The sequence below is a fragment of the Sceloporus occidentalis genome, unplaced genomic scaffold (assembly GCF_023333645.1).
Source record: "Sceloporus occidentalis isolate IW3139 unplaced genomic scaffold, rSceOcc1.0.p SCAF_270, whole genome shotgun sequence".
Taxonomy (NCBI): domain Eukaryota; kingdom Metazoa; phylum Chordata; class Lepidosauria; order Squamata; family Phrynosomatidae; genus Sceloporus; species Sceloporus occidentalis.
In genome coordinates this window covers 854920-877863 of record NW_028317250.1, presented here as the reverse complement: position 1 = coordinate 877863, position 22944 = coordinate 854920, and the positions used below count along the sequence as shown (strand labels likewise).

At 40.5% G+C, this 22944-nt stretch overlaps 2 protein-coding genes across 2 annotated transcripts; one reads left to right on the top strand and one right to left on the bottom strand.

Moving 5' to 3' along the window:
• Positions 1–1259: 1259 nt before the first annotated feature.
• On the bottom strand, positions 1260–14571 carry LOC149275724 (embryonic protein UVS.2-like). The gene is made up of 14 exons (XM_089504418.1): positions 14548–14571; positions 12218–12248; positions 11183–11248; positions 10149–10289; positions 9862–9979; positions 9593–9771; positions 9129–9210; positions 8863–8990; positions 8412–8527; positions 7833–8058; positions 7094–7218; positions 6556–6797; positions 6283–6397; positions 1260–1517 (listed from the first exon to the last, which is right to left on the bottom strand). The coding sequence occupies exons 1-14, from the start codon at positions 14569–14571 to the stop codon at positions 1260–1262; spliced, it is 1851 nt and encodes a 616-aa protein (XP_089360544.1).
• Positions 14572–15260: 689 nt separating this feature from the next.
• Positions 15261–21817, top strand: LOC149275723 (astacin-like metalloendopeptidase). Its single transcript, XM_089504417.1, has 12 exons — positions 15261–15320; positions 15527–15551; positions 16036–16122; positions 16778–16918; positions 17421–17538; positions 17806–17984; positions 18158–18239; positions 18726–18853; positions 19231–19346; positions 19850–20075; positions 20566–20684; positions 21404–21817. The coding sequence occupies exons 1-12, from the start codon at positions 15261–15263 to the stop codon at positions 21815–21817; spliced, it is 1695 nt and encodes a 564-aa protein (XP_089360543.1).
• The last annotated feature ends 1127 nt before the right edge of the window (positions 21818–22944 follow it).

The window sequence follows — 22944 nt, the reverse complement described above, 5'->3', positions numbered from 1 at the left end:
GGCCATTGGAACCCAGGAGTGATGGGAGTGATAAAGGGCCATTGGAACACAGGAGTGATGGGAGTGATAAAGGGCCATTGGAACCCAGGAGTGATGGGAGTGATAAAGGGCCATTGGAACACAGGAGTGATGGGAGTGATAAAGGGCCATTGGAACCCAGGAGTGATGGGAGTGATAAAGGGCCATTGGAACACAGGAGTGATGGGAGTGATAGAGGGCCACTGGAACCCAGGAGTGATGGTAGTGATAAAGGGCCATTGGAACCCAGGAGTGATGGGAGTGATAAAGGGCCATTGGAACCCAGGAGTGATGGGAGTGATAAGGGGCCAATGGAACACAGGAGTGATGGGAGTGATAGAGGGCCACTGGAACACAGGAGTGATGGAAGTGATAAGGGGCCATTGGAACACAGGAGTGATGGGAGTGATAAAGGGCCACTGGAACACAGGAGTGATGGGAGTGATAAAGGGCCTCTGTACGCCTATGAAGAGATTCCATTAAAAATCAGCAGTTTCCAGCTACAAAAGTCATTTAAAACATTAACCCCGTCTGCACTGGATTTCTGATCCAGCTGCTGCAGGACTACATCTCCCATACTCCTCAGCCAGCCTCTTATAGGAGATGTAGTCCTGCAGCAGTTGGAGAGCCACAGGTTGGACACCCTGGGACTATGGCATCTTGTCCTGTTATTTCTCCTTCATTAAAATATACCCCTACTTTCATACTCAGTTTCAACACATTGAGATCCCTTCATCTTTTCTGATATTTCCACAGTTTTAGTCCTTCTGGAGATGGGGTCTCCAGAAACCTCTAGATGAAGTCTGACCGGAGAGCCACCTCTCTCCTTGTGCTACCAGTAAATAATATTGTATCTGCCTCTTTGAAAACATCTTAAGATTCATAAAGCGATCAGGATACGCAAATGAAAACAAACATACAAAACAAACAAAAAAAGAAATCAACCCCAGGTTGGGCGTATTGCCTGAGGAACCGATGAAGGAATCGCCCCGTTTTATCCCTTTATATCTAAAATAATGAAATTGCCTTCAGCATATAGGCCGGTTCTGTTCCTAATATTTTTAGATGGTTTAGAAATGAACAATAAGGCAGAGAGTGAGAGAGAGTCCGAAAAAAACAACAATTTAATTTCCCAATACAGAAACCCCTTTGAATTTCCTCTGAATCGAGAGAGCGCACAGGGTGTCTTGTTAGACCCCCCACGATTGCATATGATGGCTGGAGGGTCCCTTTAAAAGAAATTAGAAGGACTCGATGTCATTAACCTTCGTGTCCCTGTAATGTATGCTGGGAGATTTCATACCTGACACTCCAGAGATGGTCTCCACACTCCTGTTCTCAGGAGATCCATCCTTTGCCTTCTCGTCGTTCTCTCTCCTCTTCAAAGCGTAATCTTTATCATTAACGATCTCCGGCGATGTCTGCCTGGATCCGTAGATATGAGGGAAATTAAGTTTTGCCTGAGGATGAACGGGCTCCGTGCACTTATAAACACTCATCTAAAAGAGAGAAGAAACACAGTAAAAGAGTCAGAAAAAAAGCCTTTGGCTAAAAACTTGATTTTCGAGTGTCATCACGCAGCGGACCGGAATGGTGTGCTTTTTATAGGTTAATGAGAGGTGAGAAGTCTTGTGAAATCTCAATAACTCGAAGTTCAGAGATAGATTGTAAATATGAACGACGTTTATCAAACAGCTACAACAAAACCCTCAGCTCAAATGCAGCCATCAGTGGTGTAACTACAGGGGTCGCAGAGGTCACAGCTGCGATTGGGCCCATGCCTCTAAGAGGCCCGGCGCGACACCTTGTTCCGGACTCCTTGTACCAGTCCAGGTTGGAAGGGCCCTTTCTAAACTATTTTGTACTGGCACAGGGAGACAGGAACGTATCGGGGTCACAATATGTCATCTGACCCCGTGTATGTGAGCATGGATGTGTAATTTTGTGTGTGTGCTTGAATGTGTAATTGTGTGTGTGAGAATGAATGTGTAGGTGTGTGAGCATGAATGTGTAATTGCATATTACACATATACTATTCCGTCCATGGCTAGTAAATAGTTAAAAAGACATCTGAACATCAATCGGCACATTGCGATCTAGAGAGGCTTTTCCATCAAGTGAACACTTCGACCCGCATACGTCTGCTCGCAGTCTGTTGCTTGGCAACCGCTCGGTCTCAATAGTCAATTTTAAGGACCTGCTGCGTGCGAGCCATTAACATTAAGCTTCTGTAAATCTGGACTCCCATTGGCCGAGACGGAACGCACGCCAAAGTGGACATCCACCAGGGATAATAATGCGTGTGACGGCATCTATAAAGTGCTAACAGAGACCTCCAAATCCTGGACCGAAAAATAATTGTTTATTTTGTTAAAATAACGCTAATAATTACCATCGGGTGAAATTCTAAAACATACGGAATTAGGAAAAATACATTGTCTCCTTTTCTTCGTTTTTTTCCAACAATAAAGGGAAGGCAGCTTTCTCCTGGCCCTCAGATCAGCCTAGAAATACAAAGTTTTATAAGGTTCTATAAGAAAGTTAAACATCAGGCTCCCGAGAAAAGATTCTCTGCAGTTTTGGATGGAATGTAAGGAAGTTTTGCTTTGCTGAGAGAGTGGTAGATAAGTGGAACAGCCCTCCAGCAGAAGTGGTAGAGGGTAATACATTAAACATGCATGGGATAGACTTAAGGCTCCTGAATCTAAGACGAGACCAACAACCGATTAAGGTTTGAGTCTTTACAGCAGGAGAAACGGGCGACTAGACGGGGGCCGGATGGGGGCCGATAAAGAAATGTATTGAGAGTTAAAACTTTGTAACACATCGCCTGGTATAGACTATTGTAACTTTTACGCGTTACATTCCATTAATTTGTTTAAATAACGTATAACATCCTTCTGATCCTTTTATCATACATTCTGAGAATAATTATGGTTAGATGGATAAAAAAATAAAAATTAAATTATTACCTGTATATTATTAATAAATTATTTTATGAGATATAAATACATGCCAACCGTGACCAATATTATTATATATTTATTTTTGTTGTTGGTATTTAATTGTTTGTACACTGCCAGTAGCGCATGATTCTCAACAAACACTAAAACCAGTTCTTCTAGTCCAAGAAAACATCCCCACGACACAGAAAATAGAAGTTTATATTCGGAAGGACCTGAGAATTGAAACTTTTCGATCGAATTGAACCTCAATCTAATCAAACAAATCGAATCAGAACATTAATCAATTTTCTGCAGCTTAAACTTATTTAATTGACATAATAGATCGGATTTGAATGTTTTAAAGATTAATATTGGATCTGAAGCTTTGCACAGTCCTGTGTATTGGTGAAAAAGTGATAATTGTATTTTTAATGATTTTTTTTCATTGATTTAGATTTTTATGCATAATGGTGCATAGCTTAAGTTTCTTGACCAAGACTAGAATAAAGGTCCTCTGCTCTTCTGTAGAACTGGATTTTCCAGTTGACTCCAAGGAAAAAGACTCTACTTCTTTGTCTCTTTTTCTAACTAGTTCAGCTCAGGTGCTCTCACCAAGCACCTCCAGACAGGTTACATTTTCTCGCAGGGTCAGGGAGTTGGTTTAAGTTGACTTTGAGTGTCTTTCCCGCAGCTCATCGAGATGATCAAACCTTGGTGGGACATCCATGAGCAAGCGAGGAGCTTATCAACAAAATCAGGTGACCAGGAAAGTTTGTTTTTGGAGGATGAGCCCCTCTCCCCAGGAACACAAAATAGCAGGTTCACCAACTTCAACAAGACTCAGTTTGGGATTAGAATTTGGGAATAACTTTTTCGTGGTGAATTCTTCCTATCCTCATCAGCTTCAACTATACGCGAATAGAATGCCATGAACACTATATAGACAAAAGTATTGGGACGCCTGACCATTGCACCAACAGGGACTTTGATGACATCACATTCTAAATATATAGACATTAATCAGTAGAGCATGTGTTGGGGTGAAATTATGTTCCACTATATGAGATGTAATACCAGAACAGATGTGTGTGTAGGGGCGGCTGGGGCAGCGAAGTGGTTAAATCCCCCTTTTACCCCATCCATACACACAGACACATGTGATTATGAGATGTGACCCAAAGAGGTCCTGCAGCAGCTGGGGTCTATTCAATTTCAAAGCTGGAGTAGGTAAGCTGGGTGTGTACAAGGGAGGCGGGGGGGGGGTAAATCATATGCATGAAGTTGTGGCACCAAAAGGGTTAGAGAAAAAAATAAAAATCGGTTAAAATAATAGAATTGAAGGTTTCCGAATGCAGAGAGGATGCACATGAGTTACAACGTAACAATCTAGAATTCGCTACATGGACTAATTAACCCATTCATCACCAGCGGAGCATTTCTAACAATAAACCCTTTAACCTCAATTCACCCCCAGCAGCCCTCCCAGGGGTTTCATGGAACTCTGACCAAAGCTTTAGAACTGGAGACCCCATTAGAGAATTTGCCCCAAGATAGAGGGTGGGTGTACAAAGATACATACCGGATGCCCTTGTTGAAGAACACTTGCCATGGTCACTGGGGTGCCACCTTCACTGTCTGAGGACATCTTCTTCTTCTTCTTATAGCAGTTGCACACACATATGCTGCCACAGAAGGCAAAAAAGGCAGCAGCTACCCCCAGGGTTGCCCCCATTGCTATTAACGGGGCTGAGATCATCTTGGGACCAGCTAGGTGTCACATACAATTTGAACTTCGCATCCCACAGTCTCCTGCCCCTGGTGCCCCTGGTGCCCCTTTTGTCCTTGAGTCTTCAGCCAGAGGTCTCAATCCATGTCTTCTGCTGCTGTGTGGGGTGTGAGGTCCTGATTCCTCAAGTGCAGCTCAGGCAATGAGCTGTGGATGGTGTGATTCCTGCTTTCACTGAATTATGAGAGTGAGATCTCCAGGGAAGAGGGTGGTCTTAACCCTGAAGACGTCATTTCAACGGCATAAGCTGAAGCAACAAGCAGGAGCTTCCAGATCCTTGCATCCCCTCAAGGTCTGCACACTCAGCATCAATCAAAGGAGTCAAAAGTGTAAAAATCCTGCTGCAATTAACCAAACTGGTTCCACAGCCAAAAAAATGAGCATTTTTAGAATAGTTGGTGCAATGATTATATTGTCTTGAAAACCATGACTTGTCAGGAGAAATTGTGAGGAGTGGAGTCACCTCTATTCAAGCAGAGATTTCAGTGAGAAAAAGGCAGCAGGTGTGATACTCAGATATCACGAATAGGAAATATTTGGAGATATTGTCAGGTTACTCTAGCCTTGTTGATCCCTTGAGCAAATAAGCCACTAGGTATTTGCCTAGTTGGTTAACCCATCACAGCCCAGAATAGCTTTAGCCAATATTTATCTACATTTGGTTTTTATTTGGACAGCGCCACCGTGTGGCCGCTCTTGGTTTAACATGTTTCACCTTGCAAAGCCGGTAGATGGGTTTAGAGGTTCCTTGGATAACTCTGGCTGGTTATTTTCCAAGCCTCGTCATTAAGTTTAAAGAATAACATTCAGTAAAATGAAGGTACAAGAAAGAAGTGATGTTCACAGAACGGCTAGAATGTGCCATTGTCAAGAGTACAATTTAATGAGAAACAAAAAGGTAGTAAATAGGTGGTATTGTTCACCATGAGAGGTGGTAGAAAGAGGGAAATCAAGCACAATGGTGTTGGGTTCTGCTGCACTTGGGTTTACTTTAATAAAACAGCACAATTTATCAATCATGGATTTGAGTTCAATAACCAATCATTCACTATCTAACTATCGAATGAGATATCATTAATCAGTTTAAGGTCATCTGGGGTTTGGAACACCAAATCAAAAGAGAGTGGAATAGATTGATACATTGTTTCCCTCCGCTCAGAAAGTAAGGTTTTGGTTCCGTGTGAATTATTTGCAAACTGTATCCGACATTTATATTTAAAGTATGTGCGAACACAAGACATGCAGAAATAAGTAAAACAAAGAATGTGAATTTTATTAAAGAAAATCACAAAATGTAATTGGGAAGCTTGCAAAACATCTGTAGGGGAAGCACAATACGGCACAAACCCAACAACAATGTATATTGCTCATGATTTTACTGCAGACAAAGGTGGGTCCTTTCTTTCCTTCTTTCTTTCTTTCTTTCTTTCTTTCTTTTTTTTTTCTTCTTTCTTTTTTTTTCTTTCTTGTTTCTGGAAAATAGTTCTGATATCAGCGAGATTCCACATGTGTCTGAGTGTAAACATGAATCACTTTCATTTCCTTCATGTTTCGGTAAACATCTATCTTCTGGATTGTCTTGGTGACTTTGTGCACATAGTAAATGGATGCTCGGTTGGTTTGTCTTCCATCATTTAGACAGCTGGAACTGTGAAAAGAGACAGAGCTGGTAAGAGCAGATTACCAAATCATCATGAGGAAGAAGAGCTCTGCCCAAGATGTAGACACCAAGGAGCCTGGGGCAAGAGGTGGGAACAGAGGAATGCCTTCCTTGTAATGAGTAGGATGGAATTCATGGCCTCCCACCCTGAGAAATAAGTCTTACCAAAAGCATAGTTTGCCAGGAAGCCGGTTGACTCCTCGGAGTTATCGCTGCTCATCTTGAGAACCAGTGCGTTCCGGGTTGAGGTAACAGTTGGGATCTTTACTGTACCACAGTGAGTCCGGAGTAGAGGAGATGTGGGTAGCATCCCGTCTCTAATCTCCAGAGAATCATAAGCACACGAATCGCTGTCCTCCAGGCTGAAGGTGACAAACGCCAAACGCACCTGGAACCACATTGACTCCGTTAGTGCATGTTTAATGGTCGGTCATCCGAGTCAGAGGCATGGTGGACACGCCATCTCTGTAACATCCTTCTTTAAACATTGTCTAGATGGCTCCCAATATTTTTTGCTCCATCGAGTTGTGTCCTCTATTGTTTCCTCTAGGCAATGGTCAAGATAGGGTCAAGATCTTCACCCAAGCTTTGTAGACAGAATCTAAACAGAGTTTAGGGTTTCAGAGGAGACTTTTGAATCTGGTTGGGATTTCGGTTTGGGGAATTGACACCCCTATTCCTTACCTGATATCCCGCTGGGGCTACAATAGTCCATGTGCAGTCAGTGTACGGAGGATAGAGCTTCATCTGATCATATCCAGGACTAGACACTTCTCCTTTGGGTGCAGTGAATGTGCCTCCACAGGTAACTGTTCAGAGATAGCAGCATAAGGAACGTTGTTAAAAAAAACCGCAACAGATTGTATCGTTCAACGGCAACCCAAAATAATAATATATTGATCATTGTTCTGCCTCCGTTTGTAAATATGATGGCGCTTTATGTATTTGCACAGATAGAATCAGTACATTAGAAAGGCATTTTGTTTGCTTGCTTTATAACAAAAAATAAATTCCCAAAGACATTTCCGCCCTCTTCCTTGAGACTCGGCTAAATCAGTGGATTCGACTTAATTCTGTTATGGTCTTTTTTCACTGGTGTTGGTGTTAACCACGAGTGTGGTCACCCTAATGGTATCGGCAGAGGCTACTTGGTGGACACCGTTGGGTAGACTAGTCGAAGAGCTAGAGATCCAAATTCAGGGAATTTTTTGACCCATTTGGACTCCAGAAGGACCACTTTGTCCCAAGCAGCTCTGGAGACGGACCAGAAGGTGCCAAAAGAATAATAGTGAGGTCAACGTCCAAGGCCAGCCTGGGTCAACCTTAGCCAAAGAAGACATTGTTGAATATACCCTCCATGTGATTGATGATAATGATTTATGGATAGATGGAAGGGGACAGGTTGAAGGAATCTTCCCCATACCTGTGCTATACGATGCTCTGAAGCCAGTCGCAGTAACGGATTTATCGGTGATGAACTCCACCAGCAACGTGTTCCTAGAAGACACTAAGTATGGCATCTGCCCCGTTCCGCAGGACTGGTCCAGCAACAGAGGAGACGTCCTGCTGCTTCCATCAAACACCCTGATATAATCCGACGTGCAGTCTTTGGAGGTCTGGATATCGAATGCACTGAACTGCAAGGCTACCTGGAAAGGTGAGCAGATGTGGTGAGTGATACTCACTGAGTATATGTAAACCACTGAAAGCGTAAGAGAAACAACGACCCAGATGTGTAAATGGATGCTACCAAGTAGCACTCTTGACATTGTCAGGAGATGCCCTTGTGAGAGGATGGTGAATAAGCGGAACCTCCTCCCAGCAGATGTGGTAGAAGTTACTAGCGTAAGGGATTGGCATGAGATTATCTTAAATATAAGGCAAGACCATGGACTCGTCAAGGCTCGAGTCTTTATAACAGAAACAAATGGGCTGAAAGGTTCCGATCTGCATTCAGATTCTTTATATCTTTGAATTTGAAGTACAAGATGTTGACTTGTACCTTGTCGGATGGAACACGGATTAACCAGGTGCAGTTGTTGTTGTTGGGGTAGCTTGACGGGTAGGAGGCAGAGAAAAAAGTACCTCCGATATCTGATAACACTGAGCTGCAGATATCTGGGGAAAAAGAGAAGAGAAATATGTTTCTGGCCATAGAGACGGGAAGTCTTTCTGTAATAATCTTGACATTTGTAGTTTATCCTACAAGAATGTAAGCAGCCCTCCTATAATTATTGGAGGCAGCCATCTTGCTTAAGGGCAGACCTCAGAAGAGGCAGAACATGTGATGCTTGGCACCATATATGGCAGCACTGGCATAGACAACAGCGCCGATGATCCTCTGCCGCTCATCCAGACTAGATCATGGGGCTTGCAATTACCCGAGAGACAGGTTGACCCGCTGTGATCTAGATCTAACCTCATTCATCGCACGTTCTTACTAAAATACTTACTGCAGCCGTACAGCCTGTTAATTTTTGCGACATCCAGGTTACTTAGTCCAAATCTCTGCCCGATCGGAGTAAACTTGTTGAGTATCGGCTCGATGGAGGGCAGGAGATAGTTCCTGCTGAACGTATACCTGCGTGGGGTGGAAGAGATGAAGCGAGGAGCTTATTCCTGGTTTATATAAAGTATTATGTTTAAGAACGGCGCGTCATCCTAAAAACACTACAGCGTCTCGTTTCAAACCTCTGAAGATGAGATTGAGGATACTTACTTCCCGTAATGCATCACTGAGGAGTAGTCATACTCCAAGCCAAGGTTGTTGGTGTCAATCTTGTTGAAAGCGTCCTTATATTCTGTAGAAGAGGAGAAGTCTTGTTTGTCTTAAATTCGTCATAATCCATTCATCAAATTCTCCCACTTAAATTCATCAATTAATCAAAATGGCCAATACTACAATTTTAAGAAAAGGGCTGGAATTTGCTTGGGTAATTAATCAATTGGGTAAAATCACAGAAAACCGGCAGAGTTGGCCAACCGTCCTGGGTGCCCAATTGACAACATCAATTTTTGTAGGGTAACTCTTTCGATGATTAAATATTAGGAGAAATTGAGGTTGTTTGCCCAATTCTCCAACCTGTAATAGTGGGGAAACTTTGGGACAGCCAACTCAACCCTGAAATGCTCATGGCACCGGGTTATCATCTCTACGACGCCATTGAGAATGGTGGTTCTCACCCGGAATGATATTGTTCCACATGACCTTGATGTAAGAGTCCCGGTCACTCCTACTGTGCTCGTGTTCGAAGCCGAGGGCATGGTTCAGCTCGTGCTGGATGACTCCATGAACTATACAGCCACTTCTATCCAGAGACAAGTCTTGAGCCCTTCCTAACCGACCCATAGATGACCAGCACCTACAGAATCCAAATAAACATGGTGCCATTAAATAAAATCCATGGAAACATCCTTAGACCACCCATCTTATCGGTGACGTCCCTACTTACCCGCTCTCAGAGATGATGTTGAGATAATCGACCTCGTTGGTCCTCGGCACAAAACGGATGCAGGTCAGAGAAGCAAACTCCGTCATGGCGTTAGTTATCAATGATCTGTTTTCTGGGGCTGGAAACAAGAGACAAATCATTAGTTACGTAAAAATTCCATTTAAGAACACCCTCCTCCGGAGTAATTCCTGATTATGATAAAAGACCCGTTCTGTTTGTCTTTTGTTCTGAATACAAAGCATTTTGTTCAGAAGTTGATGTTAATGATGTTCTCAGGTTCCGCTCACCGTATGCTGAAGACAGGGTGTATGGGATATTAACGAGTCCATTTGCGGACTTTGGCCAGAAGCAGGTTCCGCCGGCACATTGCATGGCGCTGCGTCCTGCATTTATGGCGATGTCCCCGTTATACATCAGCCTGGCGCTTTCTGCATCAACAAGAAGAGATGATTCAACGATCAATAGAGGCTCCTAATGCAACGTGACCCATCGATGGGCTGCAAAGAAGAATAATACTCTAAGGTACTCATGGCGGCCACTGGGAAGCTCTTGTGGGCAATGCTCAACCAATCAAAACTTAGCTAAAGAGTAACAAAAAAAGGGAAGCATTCTCACTGCCCTCAACATATACATTTTTTTCTTTCTCCCATTATAGGGTTAATTTGGGCACTAAATGATTGGTAACAAAGGCTACAAATATTTGGAATTGTCCAACCGTACAAGCCAATAGGAGATAGAAACCTTGCCCTCGATGTCTCCCATTGGCTGCTCCGTGCTCCTAATGTATCCTCCAATTACATTTCCTCTCCCTCTACATCGCCAAGGTATTTATGGAAATTATATTAATTCTCATAGGTTTGGTAACAATTGGGTGAAATATCCACAAAAATATCTTCTGAGTTGGAATTAAGGGGATAAATGGTTAAAAATTCCCAATATGAGGGAAAAACTAACATTTACTGCTTGGGAAGCCAACAGATTGCTGAATTAATGTGGATTAAATAAAGTAGAGAACACATGGCGGGTTTTTTAGAAGCCGGGTGTCGCATCTCACCTCCCCGCCCCGTCCTCCCACAACGTCCTTGGATGACGTCTTTTTTTAGCAGCATTTCCCCTCTTTTTATAGCGATTTACTAATAATGAACCAAACGGTTCGAAAATTGGTCATTAAGAAAACTATGGCTCATCAGAAAGTGAATCCACCTGTGTTCAAGCAGGGCTATCAGCTGTTGTGAAGCAGTGACAAAAACACCAGTTAGGATTCTAAGGTATAATGAAATCAGATATCATCTGGAATATGAAGGACGTTTGCAATCATTACCTTTATTCATTTTTTCAATGGAACTGAACACGTCCTCCTTGTAAGAATCTCCTGTGGCAGATACAGCTTTGGTGAGAATGAAAAAAAACTAAATTATTTATCAGTTATCTTATTATTATAAAGATGTTACAATCAGACGCCGGGTGTAATTACAGCCCTGTAACTACCTATTACATTCATTGGAGCGATAAGTGGATGCGGAGAAGAGACATTCCTCCTCTTTCTAGGTATTAAAGCGATGTGACACAGTGGAACTGAGGCTAAAAATAACGGGGCAAACCTATAGCCATGGTGGCCACAGATTCACATAGACTGTGCCGGCAGATCGGACCTATACGGCTCACCGTACTCAGAAGATGTATCCCATGCATTTTTAAATCCCCTACCGCTTATGCTGGGAGGCTGTTCCAGTTATCTACTACCCTCTCAGTAAATTCCTTAGCATAATTCAAAGAATTTGTAACACTCGGCTTGCTCCAGAATAACATATTGAAATGAATGAGTTTATGTGGCGTCCACCATTCAGTGAAAAGAGGAACCTGGTCCAATAATAACAATGTATGCGAGTGACATATCGGATTAAAATATCCTCTTTCTCTTAGAGCAGGGCCTGTTGTTTCTATAATTCAATTTGTTATGTTGTATACGACTTGTTATGTCCTGTCAACCCATTGTACAGCGCTACGGAATATGATGGAGCTATATAAAACAATAAATAATAATAATAATTATAATAATTATAATGATAATAATAATAATTATTATAATAATAATAATAATTAATAAAGATCTGCTAGAAATAATCATTAAACTGGAGGATTTAGTAGACACATTATATTAAAGGCCAACGACGATAATAAAATAAATTTTATGCAAAACTGCAGATATTGATTTTTTTCTAGAAAGTTAAAGCATCCAAGTAACAGAAACAATATTTTTTTTTTGAAGGGTAACATTGTAGCTTTTTCTGTCTCCCCACAAAGATAAATATTACATTATTATTTTTCAATAAATTACAGTCCCCTTTTGACTCACCTTTCAGTTTTAAGATGAGTGGATTCCGTACCTGAAAAAAAAAAGAAAAGGTTTTGGTTTTTTTGAAGAATAAATTATAATTAATGCATTATGACATCATGCAGATATATAAAAAAAATATTCTGTGGATGTAAAAATAATGAAAAAAATATTTTTCACAACATTCTCAGAAGAAATGGACCATGGGGGCAACTCATTCTGGTTTCTGAAGAGCTGGAAGAAAAAAGTAGGGTTTTAAGCCATATTTGGAGAGGCATTAGGGGCAGAAAGAGATTGGGGGGGGGTAATAATCTGCGGTCAGACCTCTCCTTGAGAGCTGGAGACCCCAACTCCAGAAAGACAGAGATATTCTAGAGAGAATCCAAAGGCTGATTGGGGAAGACTCTAGGATGTCGAGAGTTTGAAGGTGAGCTGAGAGTGATGGCGGATATGATAAAAAAACACTTAAAATTCATATAAAAAATGTGTTATTTTCACCTGTAATGGTTTACTCCAGGCTGGTATGAAAGAACAGAGAAGAAGAACCAGAACCCTCCATTGTCCCATTTTGGTGTCTCGGTCCCTCGTCCAGTTGTCCAGTTGCGATAATTTCCCAAACTCTGGTCTTTATATATGATTTTGTACGTGGGAGAACCACAAAGTTCCCTCCCTGGAACTAATTAATCCTTTCAAACTTTTTTTTTAATTAAAATTGAAAAAAAACTAAAATAATATGCAATTTGATATCCCTTGGGGCAAATGACAGGTTCTGCCTCTTAACATCCTTACAGGTGTGGAACGCGTTAACGGGGTAAATACAGTGGATTTTAAAACTGTGAATATTACAGGAGCTGCTTTTGTAAACTTTTTCTTGTAATAGCACAAAACAGGGAAAATATTCAAAAACCAAATGTTTCAATCAAATAGTCAATAAAAATGATATTTTATAAAATGATTTATTGATTTTAAAATTAGTTATAAGGTGATGATTTTAAAAATATAAATAAAAAACACCGTTGTATAAACTTATAAAATGGCGATATCATAATAATAATAATAATAATAATAATAAACAATATTGTGTGCAATTACCTTTAAATGTTTACAAATTTATCTACTTATTATTTACTTATTATTTATTTAGTGTAATATTACCCACTGCAAACGGTTGCTGTAGGTTACATGACATCATTATTATTATTATTTTAATGTATTTTTAATGCCTGTTTTTTAAAAAAAAAAAATTGAAAAATATATTTATTTTTATTATTTGTATGTAATTAACAAATCACCAGAGAGACACTAAAATATTCCATAAACTATTCAAATTATTCAATTTCCCTTTAGAATTTTTGGAAAATGAGGCTTTTCTGCAGGCTGCGGAGCTGTAGATAGATACTGAGTATGTCCGCGAGCGCCTCAGCCAATCAGCTGGGCCGTTGCTCCCGTTAATTGTATTCATTTTTTTTTCTTATTCATACACAAACGATAAATAAATATAATAAATAATTCTGGCCATGATTTGCTTTGCATTGTATGGCTTGACTTGTGTCGCCCTCTGTCTGTATATTTGGATTTTTTGACACTGATGAAGACCATTTGGTTAAAACGTCGGCATGAAACTTGAATAAAGAAGTATTTTTTTCATTTTTAGAAGTTTTTCAATGGTTTCTTCATAATATCTTCAAACTTCCCTTGGATTGGAGAAGTCCTGGACCTTCCAGGATTCATAATTTCAGGGTCCAGGTGGCTCGTGGCCAATGGCTTGGGGTATGATTGTATCTGATAATGACATCATATATGGGGAGTAATAGCTTCACTATTAAAAAAAATATATATATATTTATATATACTTTCTAACAATCAATCAAAAAAATTATTTTATTATAAATTTGCTTTGGGGGCATCTTAAATTGTTTAATAAATATACTGTATAGAAGCATAGAATCAGCCCCCATTCAGCCCCCGTCTACTCGCCTGTTTCTCCTGCTGTAAAGACTCGAACCTTAATCAGTTGTTGGTCTCGTCTTAGATTCAGGAGCCGTATGTCTATCCCATGCATGTTTAAATCCCCTCACTGTATTACCGTCTACCACCTCTGCTGGGAGGCTGTTCCGCTTATCTACCGACCCCTCAGTAAAGTAAAAACATAGATTAATAAAAAAAAAATTAGACTGCTTTCATTTAATCGAGATGTAAAACCAACAGCAGAGGAAGATGCTAGAGATGGACCATATGTACGGTCTTAATATGATTAATCTGCATGGATGTTAAGACTAAAACACAGAGTGGCAGGTGCTGCGTTACCAGGCAGGGGCCATTGTCCGCTACACCTGCTAAACCAATTTCACCTCCAGGGTCCTCATCCAGACCATTCCCCCAATTACACATTTTCTCCAGATAAATCGAGGCTAATTTGGTGTTGGGTGGAGAGAAAAGGTATAAATTATGTTTAGAGGACGGGTATTAATCACATTAAGCTCATTAAGTATGAAATGATTCAACGATTTAAATAATATAATTATCTTTGCCTATAAATTGGTCTATATATTCAAAACAACAGTATTTATAAATAAATAGATTTTTGGTGAAAATCATTAAAAAATGTAACTTTTTTTAATTACTATTTTTTAGGAAATTCCCCTTAGGTCTGGGATTAGACACAAAGACTAAAAATAAAAACAAATCTCATCAGGAAGTAATCAGGAGTAATTCATTAATTTTGTACTTTATGGGGAAACAAGTCAAGCAGGTTTCCATTAAGGTGGAAAGTGTTTTCAGAATTTCAGTTTAGGTTTAAAATGTCAATGATTTTAGGTTTTCTTAGAATTTTGTTGAATTTTTATATCTTTAATGGGAACAGATCCAAGTCATTTTTAGTTGGAAAGACGCAGGCTCGGGGTCTAGCGCGGAGTGCAATAATCAGCAGGCTTTTGGGAAGGTCTCCCAATGTCCTTATCACCGAGGTCACCTGTCCTCGTTACCGATATTTATTTGCTGCCGGTAGATTCTTGTTCAGTTATCGAGAAACTGTGAGAAGGTGACATGTTGTCATTTTGCTGCCATGATACAATTTAACAACCTGCTGTGGTTCTGCCTCGTTACTGTTACTTCTCCCCTTCCGGTAAGTTACTTTCTTGCCCCCTCTTTCAGTTGAGTTCATTATTGAATCTCTATCTTCACGCAGACGACGGGCAACCAGAAGAACATTGAGGATTCTAACATTTTTTATTTAAATAGTCTGGGTTGTCTTTGAGTTTAAACTCATTATTAGGGATATGGATCTCCAATCCCCCTTTAAACTAATCTTATATTCTTATTCTCTTGCAGTTTGCAAAGAGGGACTCTTACTATGGTGAGTAGATCATCTGGGTTCAACAACAAAGTCCACCGTGTTTGGTCATCCATCCCAGGCAGCTTCTCCAAGGCATCTGGTGGAGATCACTTAATGGGAACTGGATAGGTTTACACTTTTTGCGATAATTTGATTCAGATTCCTCGGTCTCCAAGGAAAACGTATCCAAATCCGTTATAATATGAACCAAGTCTTTGTTACATTATACAGCATGTATTTATATAGCGCCAGCAGATTGCGCAGAGCAGTGATTGTTGAGGTCTCCATGATCCATGGTCATTCTGGGCAGCATTCTGCCATTTTGGGTCCAAATGCATTGGGGTCTCAAGTGCTCATTAGCTGAGTGGAGTAGTTCACCCTAATGCATACTAGGGACTACCCCAGTGGTAATGGTTAGATTGTTGCCTGGTTCTGATTATGAGTAAGAGACCAGTATCTCAGTAAATCTGTATACAGAAATCTGTTTATGCTCCATATTTTTAAGGTCACGCGGACCCATCTCTTCAGGAAGTTTATGAGGAAGAACCCAACACAGAAGATGTATTCTCCCAAATCCTCAAAACCAATAAAGGTAACATTTCTCAGTACATGTAGTTCATGTTTCATGAAGCTTCATATCAAACAGACAAGGCGATCTTCTGAGACCAGCAGTGGCCAGGAGACACAGAGAACTCGGCTCTCTCCAGGAGACACAGAGAACTCGGCTCTCTCCAGGAGACACAGGACACTCGGCTCTCTCCAGGAGACACAGGACACTCGGCTCTCTCCAGGAGACACAGGGCACTCAGCTCTCTCCAGGAGACACAGGGAACTCGGCTCTCTCCAGGAGACACAGGGCACTCGGCTCTCTCTAGGAGACTCAGGGAACTCGGTTGTCTTCAGGAGACACAGGGAACTCGGCTCTCTCCAGGAGACACAGGGCACTCGGCTCTCTCTAGGAGACTCAGGGAACTCGGTTGTCTTCAGGAGACACAGGGAACTCGGCTCTCTCCAGGAGACACAGGGCACTCGGCTCTCTCTAGGAGACTCAGGGAACTCGGTTGTCTTCAGGAGACACAGGGAACTCGGCTCTCTCCAGGAGACACAGGGAACTCGGTTGTCTTCAGGAGACACAGGGCTTATAATGCTCTTAATACTGCTCAGCACACAGTACCCTGAAGCATACAAGGAACTAAAGAAATGGCTTAAATGGTCTCTGACTTCTCCCTCTTTCTTTCTCTTGATAGATAGCACAATGAAATTGTATCATGGAGACATAGTCATGCCTGCACACAACGGTTTCAGTGCCATGAAATGTACTGACTGCCTCTGGAAAAAATCTTCTGATGGAACCGTCCAAGTCCCCTACACCATATCGTCTGATTACAGTGAGTGTGGAGGCAGCAACAGGTGTCCCTTATCTGTCCCCGGCCACTAGCTTGAGTAGAAGTGGCCAACAGATAGCAAAGTCAGGCGAAACTATTAGTATTACAGGACAAGGTGTTTTATTTGCAGGTAAAACCACAAATAATTGACTAGTTTCTAAAAATGTGTCAAGATGAACCTTACCCAAAAATGATATGAGGCTTTGTTTAACCTACAGGTGTTTCATATACAAGAGAATTGGTTTATTCTGAGGCATTGAAGGACCTTTTTGACCCAAATGTCTATAACTTCACTAACTTAGCTTTCAATATATATAATTTATATGTTAATTTGTCTTAAATCAGATAAACATTCCATATAATTCAGAAGAAGACATTAACTCCAGGTCAAATCCAACATAAAGACAAAGCATTTTAATGAATATTTTTACATAGTACGGTATTAGATCACAGGAGGACCGGCTTAATCCAAGTCATTGTCCTTTTTTCACCCCATCACCTCAAGGTGACAGTGATAAAGCCTTCATCATCCATGTCCTGCAGGACTTTTCCACCCTGACTTGCATCCAGTTCGTAGAACGTTCAATAGAAGTAGACTATCTTAACATCGGCTCTGGAAGTGGGTGAGATACAATGTAACCTTCATTATATTCTATTTCTGACAAGCCAGAACTGGTGCTTAACTGGTAACTCGCCTATAAAGAAGCCTTGGATTAGCGTCCATGTCCCACTGACCAAATGTATCTCCAGTATGTGATCGGGGAAGTTCTCATATCCTGGACCTTTCCTTCTCAAACCATTCAAGATGTCCATAAATGTGTAAATCTGACCCTTCATTGTTGAGTTTTTTGTGTTTACATTATAACTTCACACATGTTGTCAAATCTCAGGTGTTGGTCTTCTGTTGGAAAAGTCGGGGGATCTCAATATCTATCCTTGTTGAGAACGGGGTGTATGGCAAGAGGTATCATCCAGCATGAGATTCAACACGCTTTGGGCTTTTACCACGAACAAAGCCGAAGTGACCGGGATAACTACATAGATGTCCTTTGGGAATTCATCAATGAAGGTACCGAGATCATCAGAAGGACCCTCAAGATAGAATGTTCTGAAATGTCTAAATAAGCAAACATTTGATCTTATAGAATTCACTTGTTATGTGTATAATATCAAAATATCGTGAAAAAAAAAGGTGTTTTTTTTATTTCAATTGAAAATGTTTGATTTTGACCCATAATACAGATAAATGGGGCAACTTTGAGAAAGTCGACACAAGAAACATGGATCTACCTTATGACTACTCCTCAGTGATGCACTACGGAAAGTAAGAATCAAATCTATCCCTCTTTCAATGTTTTATTTTTTGGAACGAGTTGTAAGGTACATTATTATTTTTTTATGCAAATTTAACATTAAAAAAAATCTTCCCAATGCAAATGTTTTTGAGTGGGTATTATGGAGCGATGATGTCTAGCAAACCACGGACCATTTCCCCATTTGCCCAATAAATAAATCTATATCAATTATAATAAAGATTAGTCCAGAAAAAAACTTTGACATAGACCAAAGTCTGCCTTTCTAACTGAAGCTTTCTAGTTCTTTAGGGCTTTCACAAGCTGATGGTCCATGGGAGGGTTGAGTAGCCCTACTGCTGCTTTGTATTCTTCTCGGCCATATGATAACCCATAAAGCAATACCCAAGCCAGAACCCAATACCAAGCGTGTTTTAGCACCGGAGTCGATGAGAATGAAGAAGCTTGCCACTGATGTATTTCTCTTCCTTTGGGTCTGTCTCTGTTCTGTTCTCCAGGTATGCTTATTCCAACACGTCCGCACAGCCAACGCTGAGACCCAAACCAGACCAAGACGTAGAGATCGGACAGAGATATGGACTAAGCCCCCTAGATGTTTTCAAAGTCAAAAAGCTTTATGAATGCAGTAAGTGACCCAAATACATAACTGTGCATACCGGTGATATCACAATGTATCAATTCAAAGTATCAGATTATGATGTCAACACGCGACTGACCCAATCTGCCACGTGGAGCACTTGCCAGGGGTGCCAGACGGCCATTCCAGGTCTGATGTCAGCTGCACACATAGGAACCATGATGATGACAAAGATTTATTAAATTATATAGTGATGTCATATTCTGCAGAACCATATAGAGGGATGATGGAGACAGATCCCCTGCTACAGTACTTGCAGAGGGGGGGATAGCTGAAGGACGCTTGAGGCTGGGTTTTTTGGGGGGGGGCTTAATTTCATCTGACCCCATGTACGGGCTTATAAAAAACTTCTGCCTTTTTCTCAGAACAGTGCAGCTTCATGCTAACAGGGACGGGTGGATCTCTAGACTCCGAAAAATACATAAAAGCCTATTCAGATACCGCGAGCTGCCTCTGGCTTATAACAATTGAAAAAAATAAGGTGATTTCAAATAATTCCTCATTTAATTCATTTTTACTTAATTAGCTTAAAGTGCAGTAATATGTGTATATGTTTCTGGACAGATTTAAATATTATTATTATTATTATTATTATTATTATTATCATTATTATTATTATTATGTGCATGTTTCCTGTTATATTTAAACTTTTAAAAAAGAACAAATATTCATCTTTAAAAATAAACATGTTAGAGTGTTTGTTTTCGATTTGAAAAAAAAATGTGTTTTAACTTTTAAATATGGATAAATACGGATATCCTTCTAAGACTTAAGAATGACCTCTACAGATGTTCCCTTAAACAGAGTTTTAGTCCAATATTAAGACAATTAATAAAGTAAAATATTAAAAGAAATATGTCTGTCACATATTCCAGATGCATCCAAGTAGCCGGTGGGTTTGTCTTTTAAACTTCTAGTTGATGGATTTCGTTCTTGTTACAGAAACTACATTTTAAGGTTAAAAACCCGTTTAATCTTCTCCAGGTTCTGTTGAAATTTGATACATTTGATATTCCGCCCTCTGCTGGCTGCTCTTCTTATTACATCACCGTGTACGATGGCCGAAGCCGAAAAGCCCCGCTGCTATTGGACAGGGTTTGTGGCAACCAAGAGCTCCCCCTGCTGGTGGCGACGACTAATGGCCTTCTGGTGGAATTTGCCTATGAAGAAACTCTTCCAGTATTCGACTTCAAAGCTACCTACAGTTCCGGTGTGTTACGCGTTCAAATAAAAATATTACGTGGTGCACGCAAATAATAATAACCAAAACGTGCAATGATATATTAAGCGAATCAGCACATATCTGTAAACTCATTGAAACATTAAATCAGCCCCATTCGGCCCCCGTCTAGTCGCCCGGTTCTCCTGCTGTAAAGACTCAAACCTTAATCAGTCGTTGGTCTCGTCTTAGATTCAGGAGCCGTATGTCTATCCCATGCATGTTTAATCCCCTCACTGTATTACCCTCTACCACTTCTGATGGGCGGCTTTTCCACTTATCCACCACCCTCTGTAAAGTAAGAGTCCATCGCTCGTTCACTGCTACAGGATGTGTTAGAGTTTATTAATTTGTGGTAAATATGTACTTTTCTAGAAACTTTACAAGCAATTGCAACTATGGAGCACATCCTGTAAATATGTTTTAAAAAATGTTACTGTATACACTTCCGATTTATAAGAATAATGCTTGTTTATTTCAGTGTCATGCGGGGGAACGTATACGGCTGACAATGGGACAATCACATCTCCCGATTACCCCAATCTATACCCTAATTTCGCGGACTGTGTATCAACCATATGGGCCCCTCAAGGATTTCGGGTAACAAGGCTATTTTTTGATATTTTTGTTACTTTTGTTACTTTTGATCACACATCAGTAAAGCCTGAAAAAATAATGAAAAAATCAATAAAATATTTTTTTATAATGCGTAATAAGCAGGGCCAAATTGGCCAACCGGGGTGTATGGGAAATATTCCCAGTACAGCGAGTTAAAAGTGTGAACACTGTCACACCTGAGGACACTGGTCTTAATTACTGTTACCTCCCCTGTATCCATGTTTTGGTGTGTATGTGACATGTATGTGACATGTATGTGCGGCTGAGAGCGGAGTGTCCCTGGCCGAGTTTAGTGTGTGTTGCTAAATGTGGTGCATGGCCGATAGTGGTGAGTGCACTTGAGTGTGGTGTGCAGATAAGAATAGTGAAGTGTGAGTGTGTGGCTGAGAGTGGGTATGCGTTGCTGAGTGTAGTGAGGTATGTTTGGCTGAGGGTGTTTGCGTATGGGTGAGTGTGTTCTCATCAGTGTGACTGAGGGCAACCAGCTTGGCTAAGGGTGGTCAGTATGTGGTTGAGTGATGGTGGGGGTGGGATAGATATAGAATGCCTTGATGATGATACATTATTATTTATTGTTTTATATAGCGCCATCATATTCTATAGCGATGTACAATGGAGCAAAGTATTTTTCAAGGCGGGTTGTATCCCCAGCCTGATCCTGTTAATAAAGAAAGTTTGACTTGACTCTGTGTCTTCTTCAGATACTTCTGAACTTCGCGACCTTTGATCTGGAATATTCCTCCTCCTGCTTGTACGACTATCTCATTATCAATGACGGTGGGAGACCTAACGCTCCAGAACTGGGCCGGTTCTGCTGGGACGTCCATATCCCACCCATTCTGTCCACCGGAAACGCTCTCCTGCTTCAGTTCCACACGGACAGCTGGTTCAACAAAGCAGGCTACAGAGCTGACTACTCCTTTGGTGAGCGTCCACCTGGTCGCATGTTTTGCTTTGTCTGCGTTATCTTTGTTTTGTCTCTCCTGGGCTTCAAGGAATTGATGATCCAAGCCATTCTCCACCCAAGTCCTTTGCCACAAGGTTACTGTTACCATTTGGAAGACAATCAGATTCCAAACAAACATATCAAAATTTTACAGCTGATAAAAATCTGAGAACCCTGAAAAAAATTACAATAAAACAAGAAAGATTTATGAATTTTCAGTGCCAGCGTGAATAACGAAGAAGCATCATTGTTACATTTTCAAACCATTGTCATCAGGTCCCAAAATATTGCTGATACAATTGTTACTGTTGTGTTATGACATCACAGTGCATTTTATTAATTAAACATCAACAGGGCTCTGCAGTACATCACATAGCAGGCATGCAGAGCATTGCCTCACATAAATAATACAATTTTTGGGAAAAATGTAATTATTATTGTTATTATTATTATTATTAATAATAATTTATTTTTATTATTTTTGTTGCAGTGAAGTAATCATAGCCTCTAGGATCTGCAATCTATAAATGTATGGAATTTGGAGAACGGGATTAAATTCAAGAATCAATTTTTTTTTTCTCAATTTTTGTTTCAAATCGGACTCACCCTTTACACAAATAGTGTCTGAACCTATGATGTCATTATTTGCTTCAAATAGTTATTCCCATCAAACATCTATGTTACCAGTTATTTCATTGTTGGTGGGTATGCCTAACGCTTAGCGCATTAATCATGGCAGGATACTCGTAGGGTATTTGGATGAACTTTAAGGTTAGTATAAAAACTAATTGTGGTGCAAACTTTGAAAAGTAGTCTTATCACCATAGCAACAACTTTAATTTTCCTGTTGATTGAACCATTCTATTGGTTGCTCCTAATCAGGTTAATTAGTCTTATCTTGGTGATCAGCCCTGTGTTTCTTTTCAATGGGAAAGTCTGCTGATCATTCCACAGCAAGGGGTCCAGCAAACCATTTTAAATCAATGACGTTCACATCTGTTTTGTTTTTGGATTTATTTGTTCTTCTTTGGTTCAATTTTCTCTCTGATTCTAAGATAATGACAAAACCCTTAGATGGATGGCTTCCACCTCTGGGCCACCAGATGGGCAGCCATGATTGATTGTAGATTATCTAATTATGAAGGGTTTTGTTATTCATACCAACTCAACATCTGATAGTTTGGTAGGTGCCACTGCCAGCCAAAATAATTGTACCTAATCAAACCAAAGCATATATCAGCAGACCTGCCTAGTCCCCAATATTCGCTTCTTTTATAATTTAATAGCTTTTTAATG

Excerpts from the sequence above, each read along its gene's own strand:
- LOC149275723 (XM_089504417.1), top strand. The coding sequence starts at position 15,261 with ATGATACAATTTAACAACCTGCTGTGGTTCTGCCTCGTTACTGTTACT. Across the intron at positions 16,123-16,777 it reads AATCCTCAAAACCAATAAAG|ATAGCACAATGAAATTGTAT; the intron begins GTAACATTTCTC and ends TTCTCTTGATAG. Across the intron at positions 17,539-17,805 it reads AACATCGGCTCTGGAAGTGG|GTGTTGGTCTTCTGTTGGAA; the intron begins GTGAGATACAAT and ends GTCAAATCTCAG.
- LOC149275724 (XM_089504418.1), bottom strand. The coding sequence starts at position 14,571 with ATGGTCTGGATGAGGACCCTGGAG. Across the intron at positions 11,249-12,217 it reads ACTCATCTTAAAACTGAAAG|CTGTATCTGCCACAGGAGAT; the intron begins GTGAGTCAAAAG and ends TTCTCACCAAAG. Across the intron at positions 6,798-7,093 it reads TAGCCCCAGCGGGATATCAG|GTGCGTTTGGCGTTTGTCAC; the intron begins GTAAGGAATAGG and ends ATGTGGTTCCAG.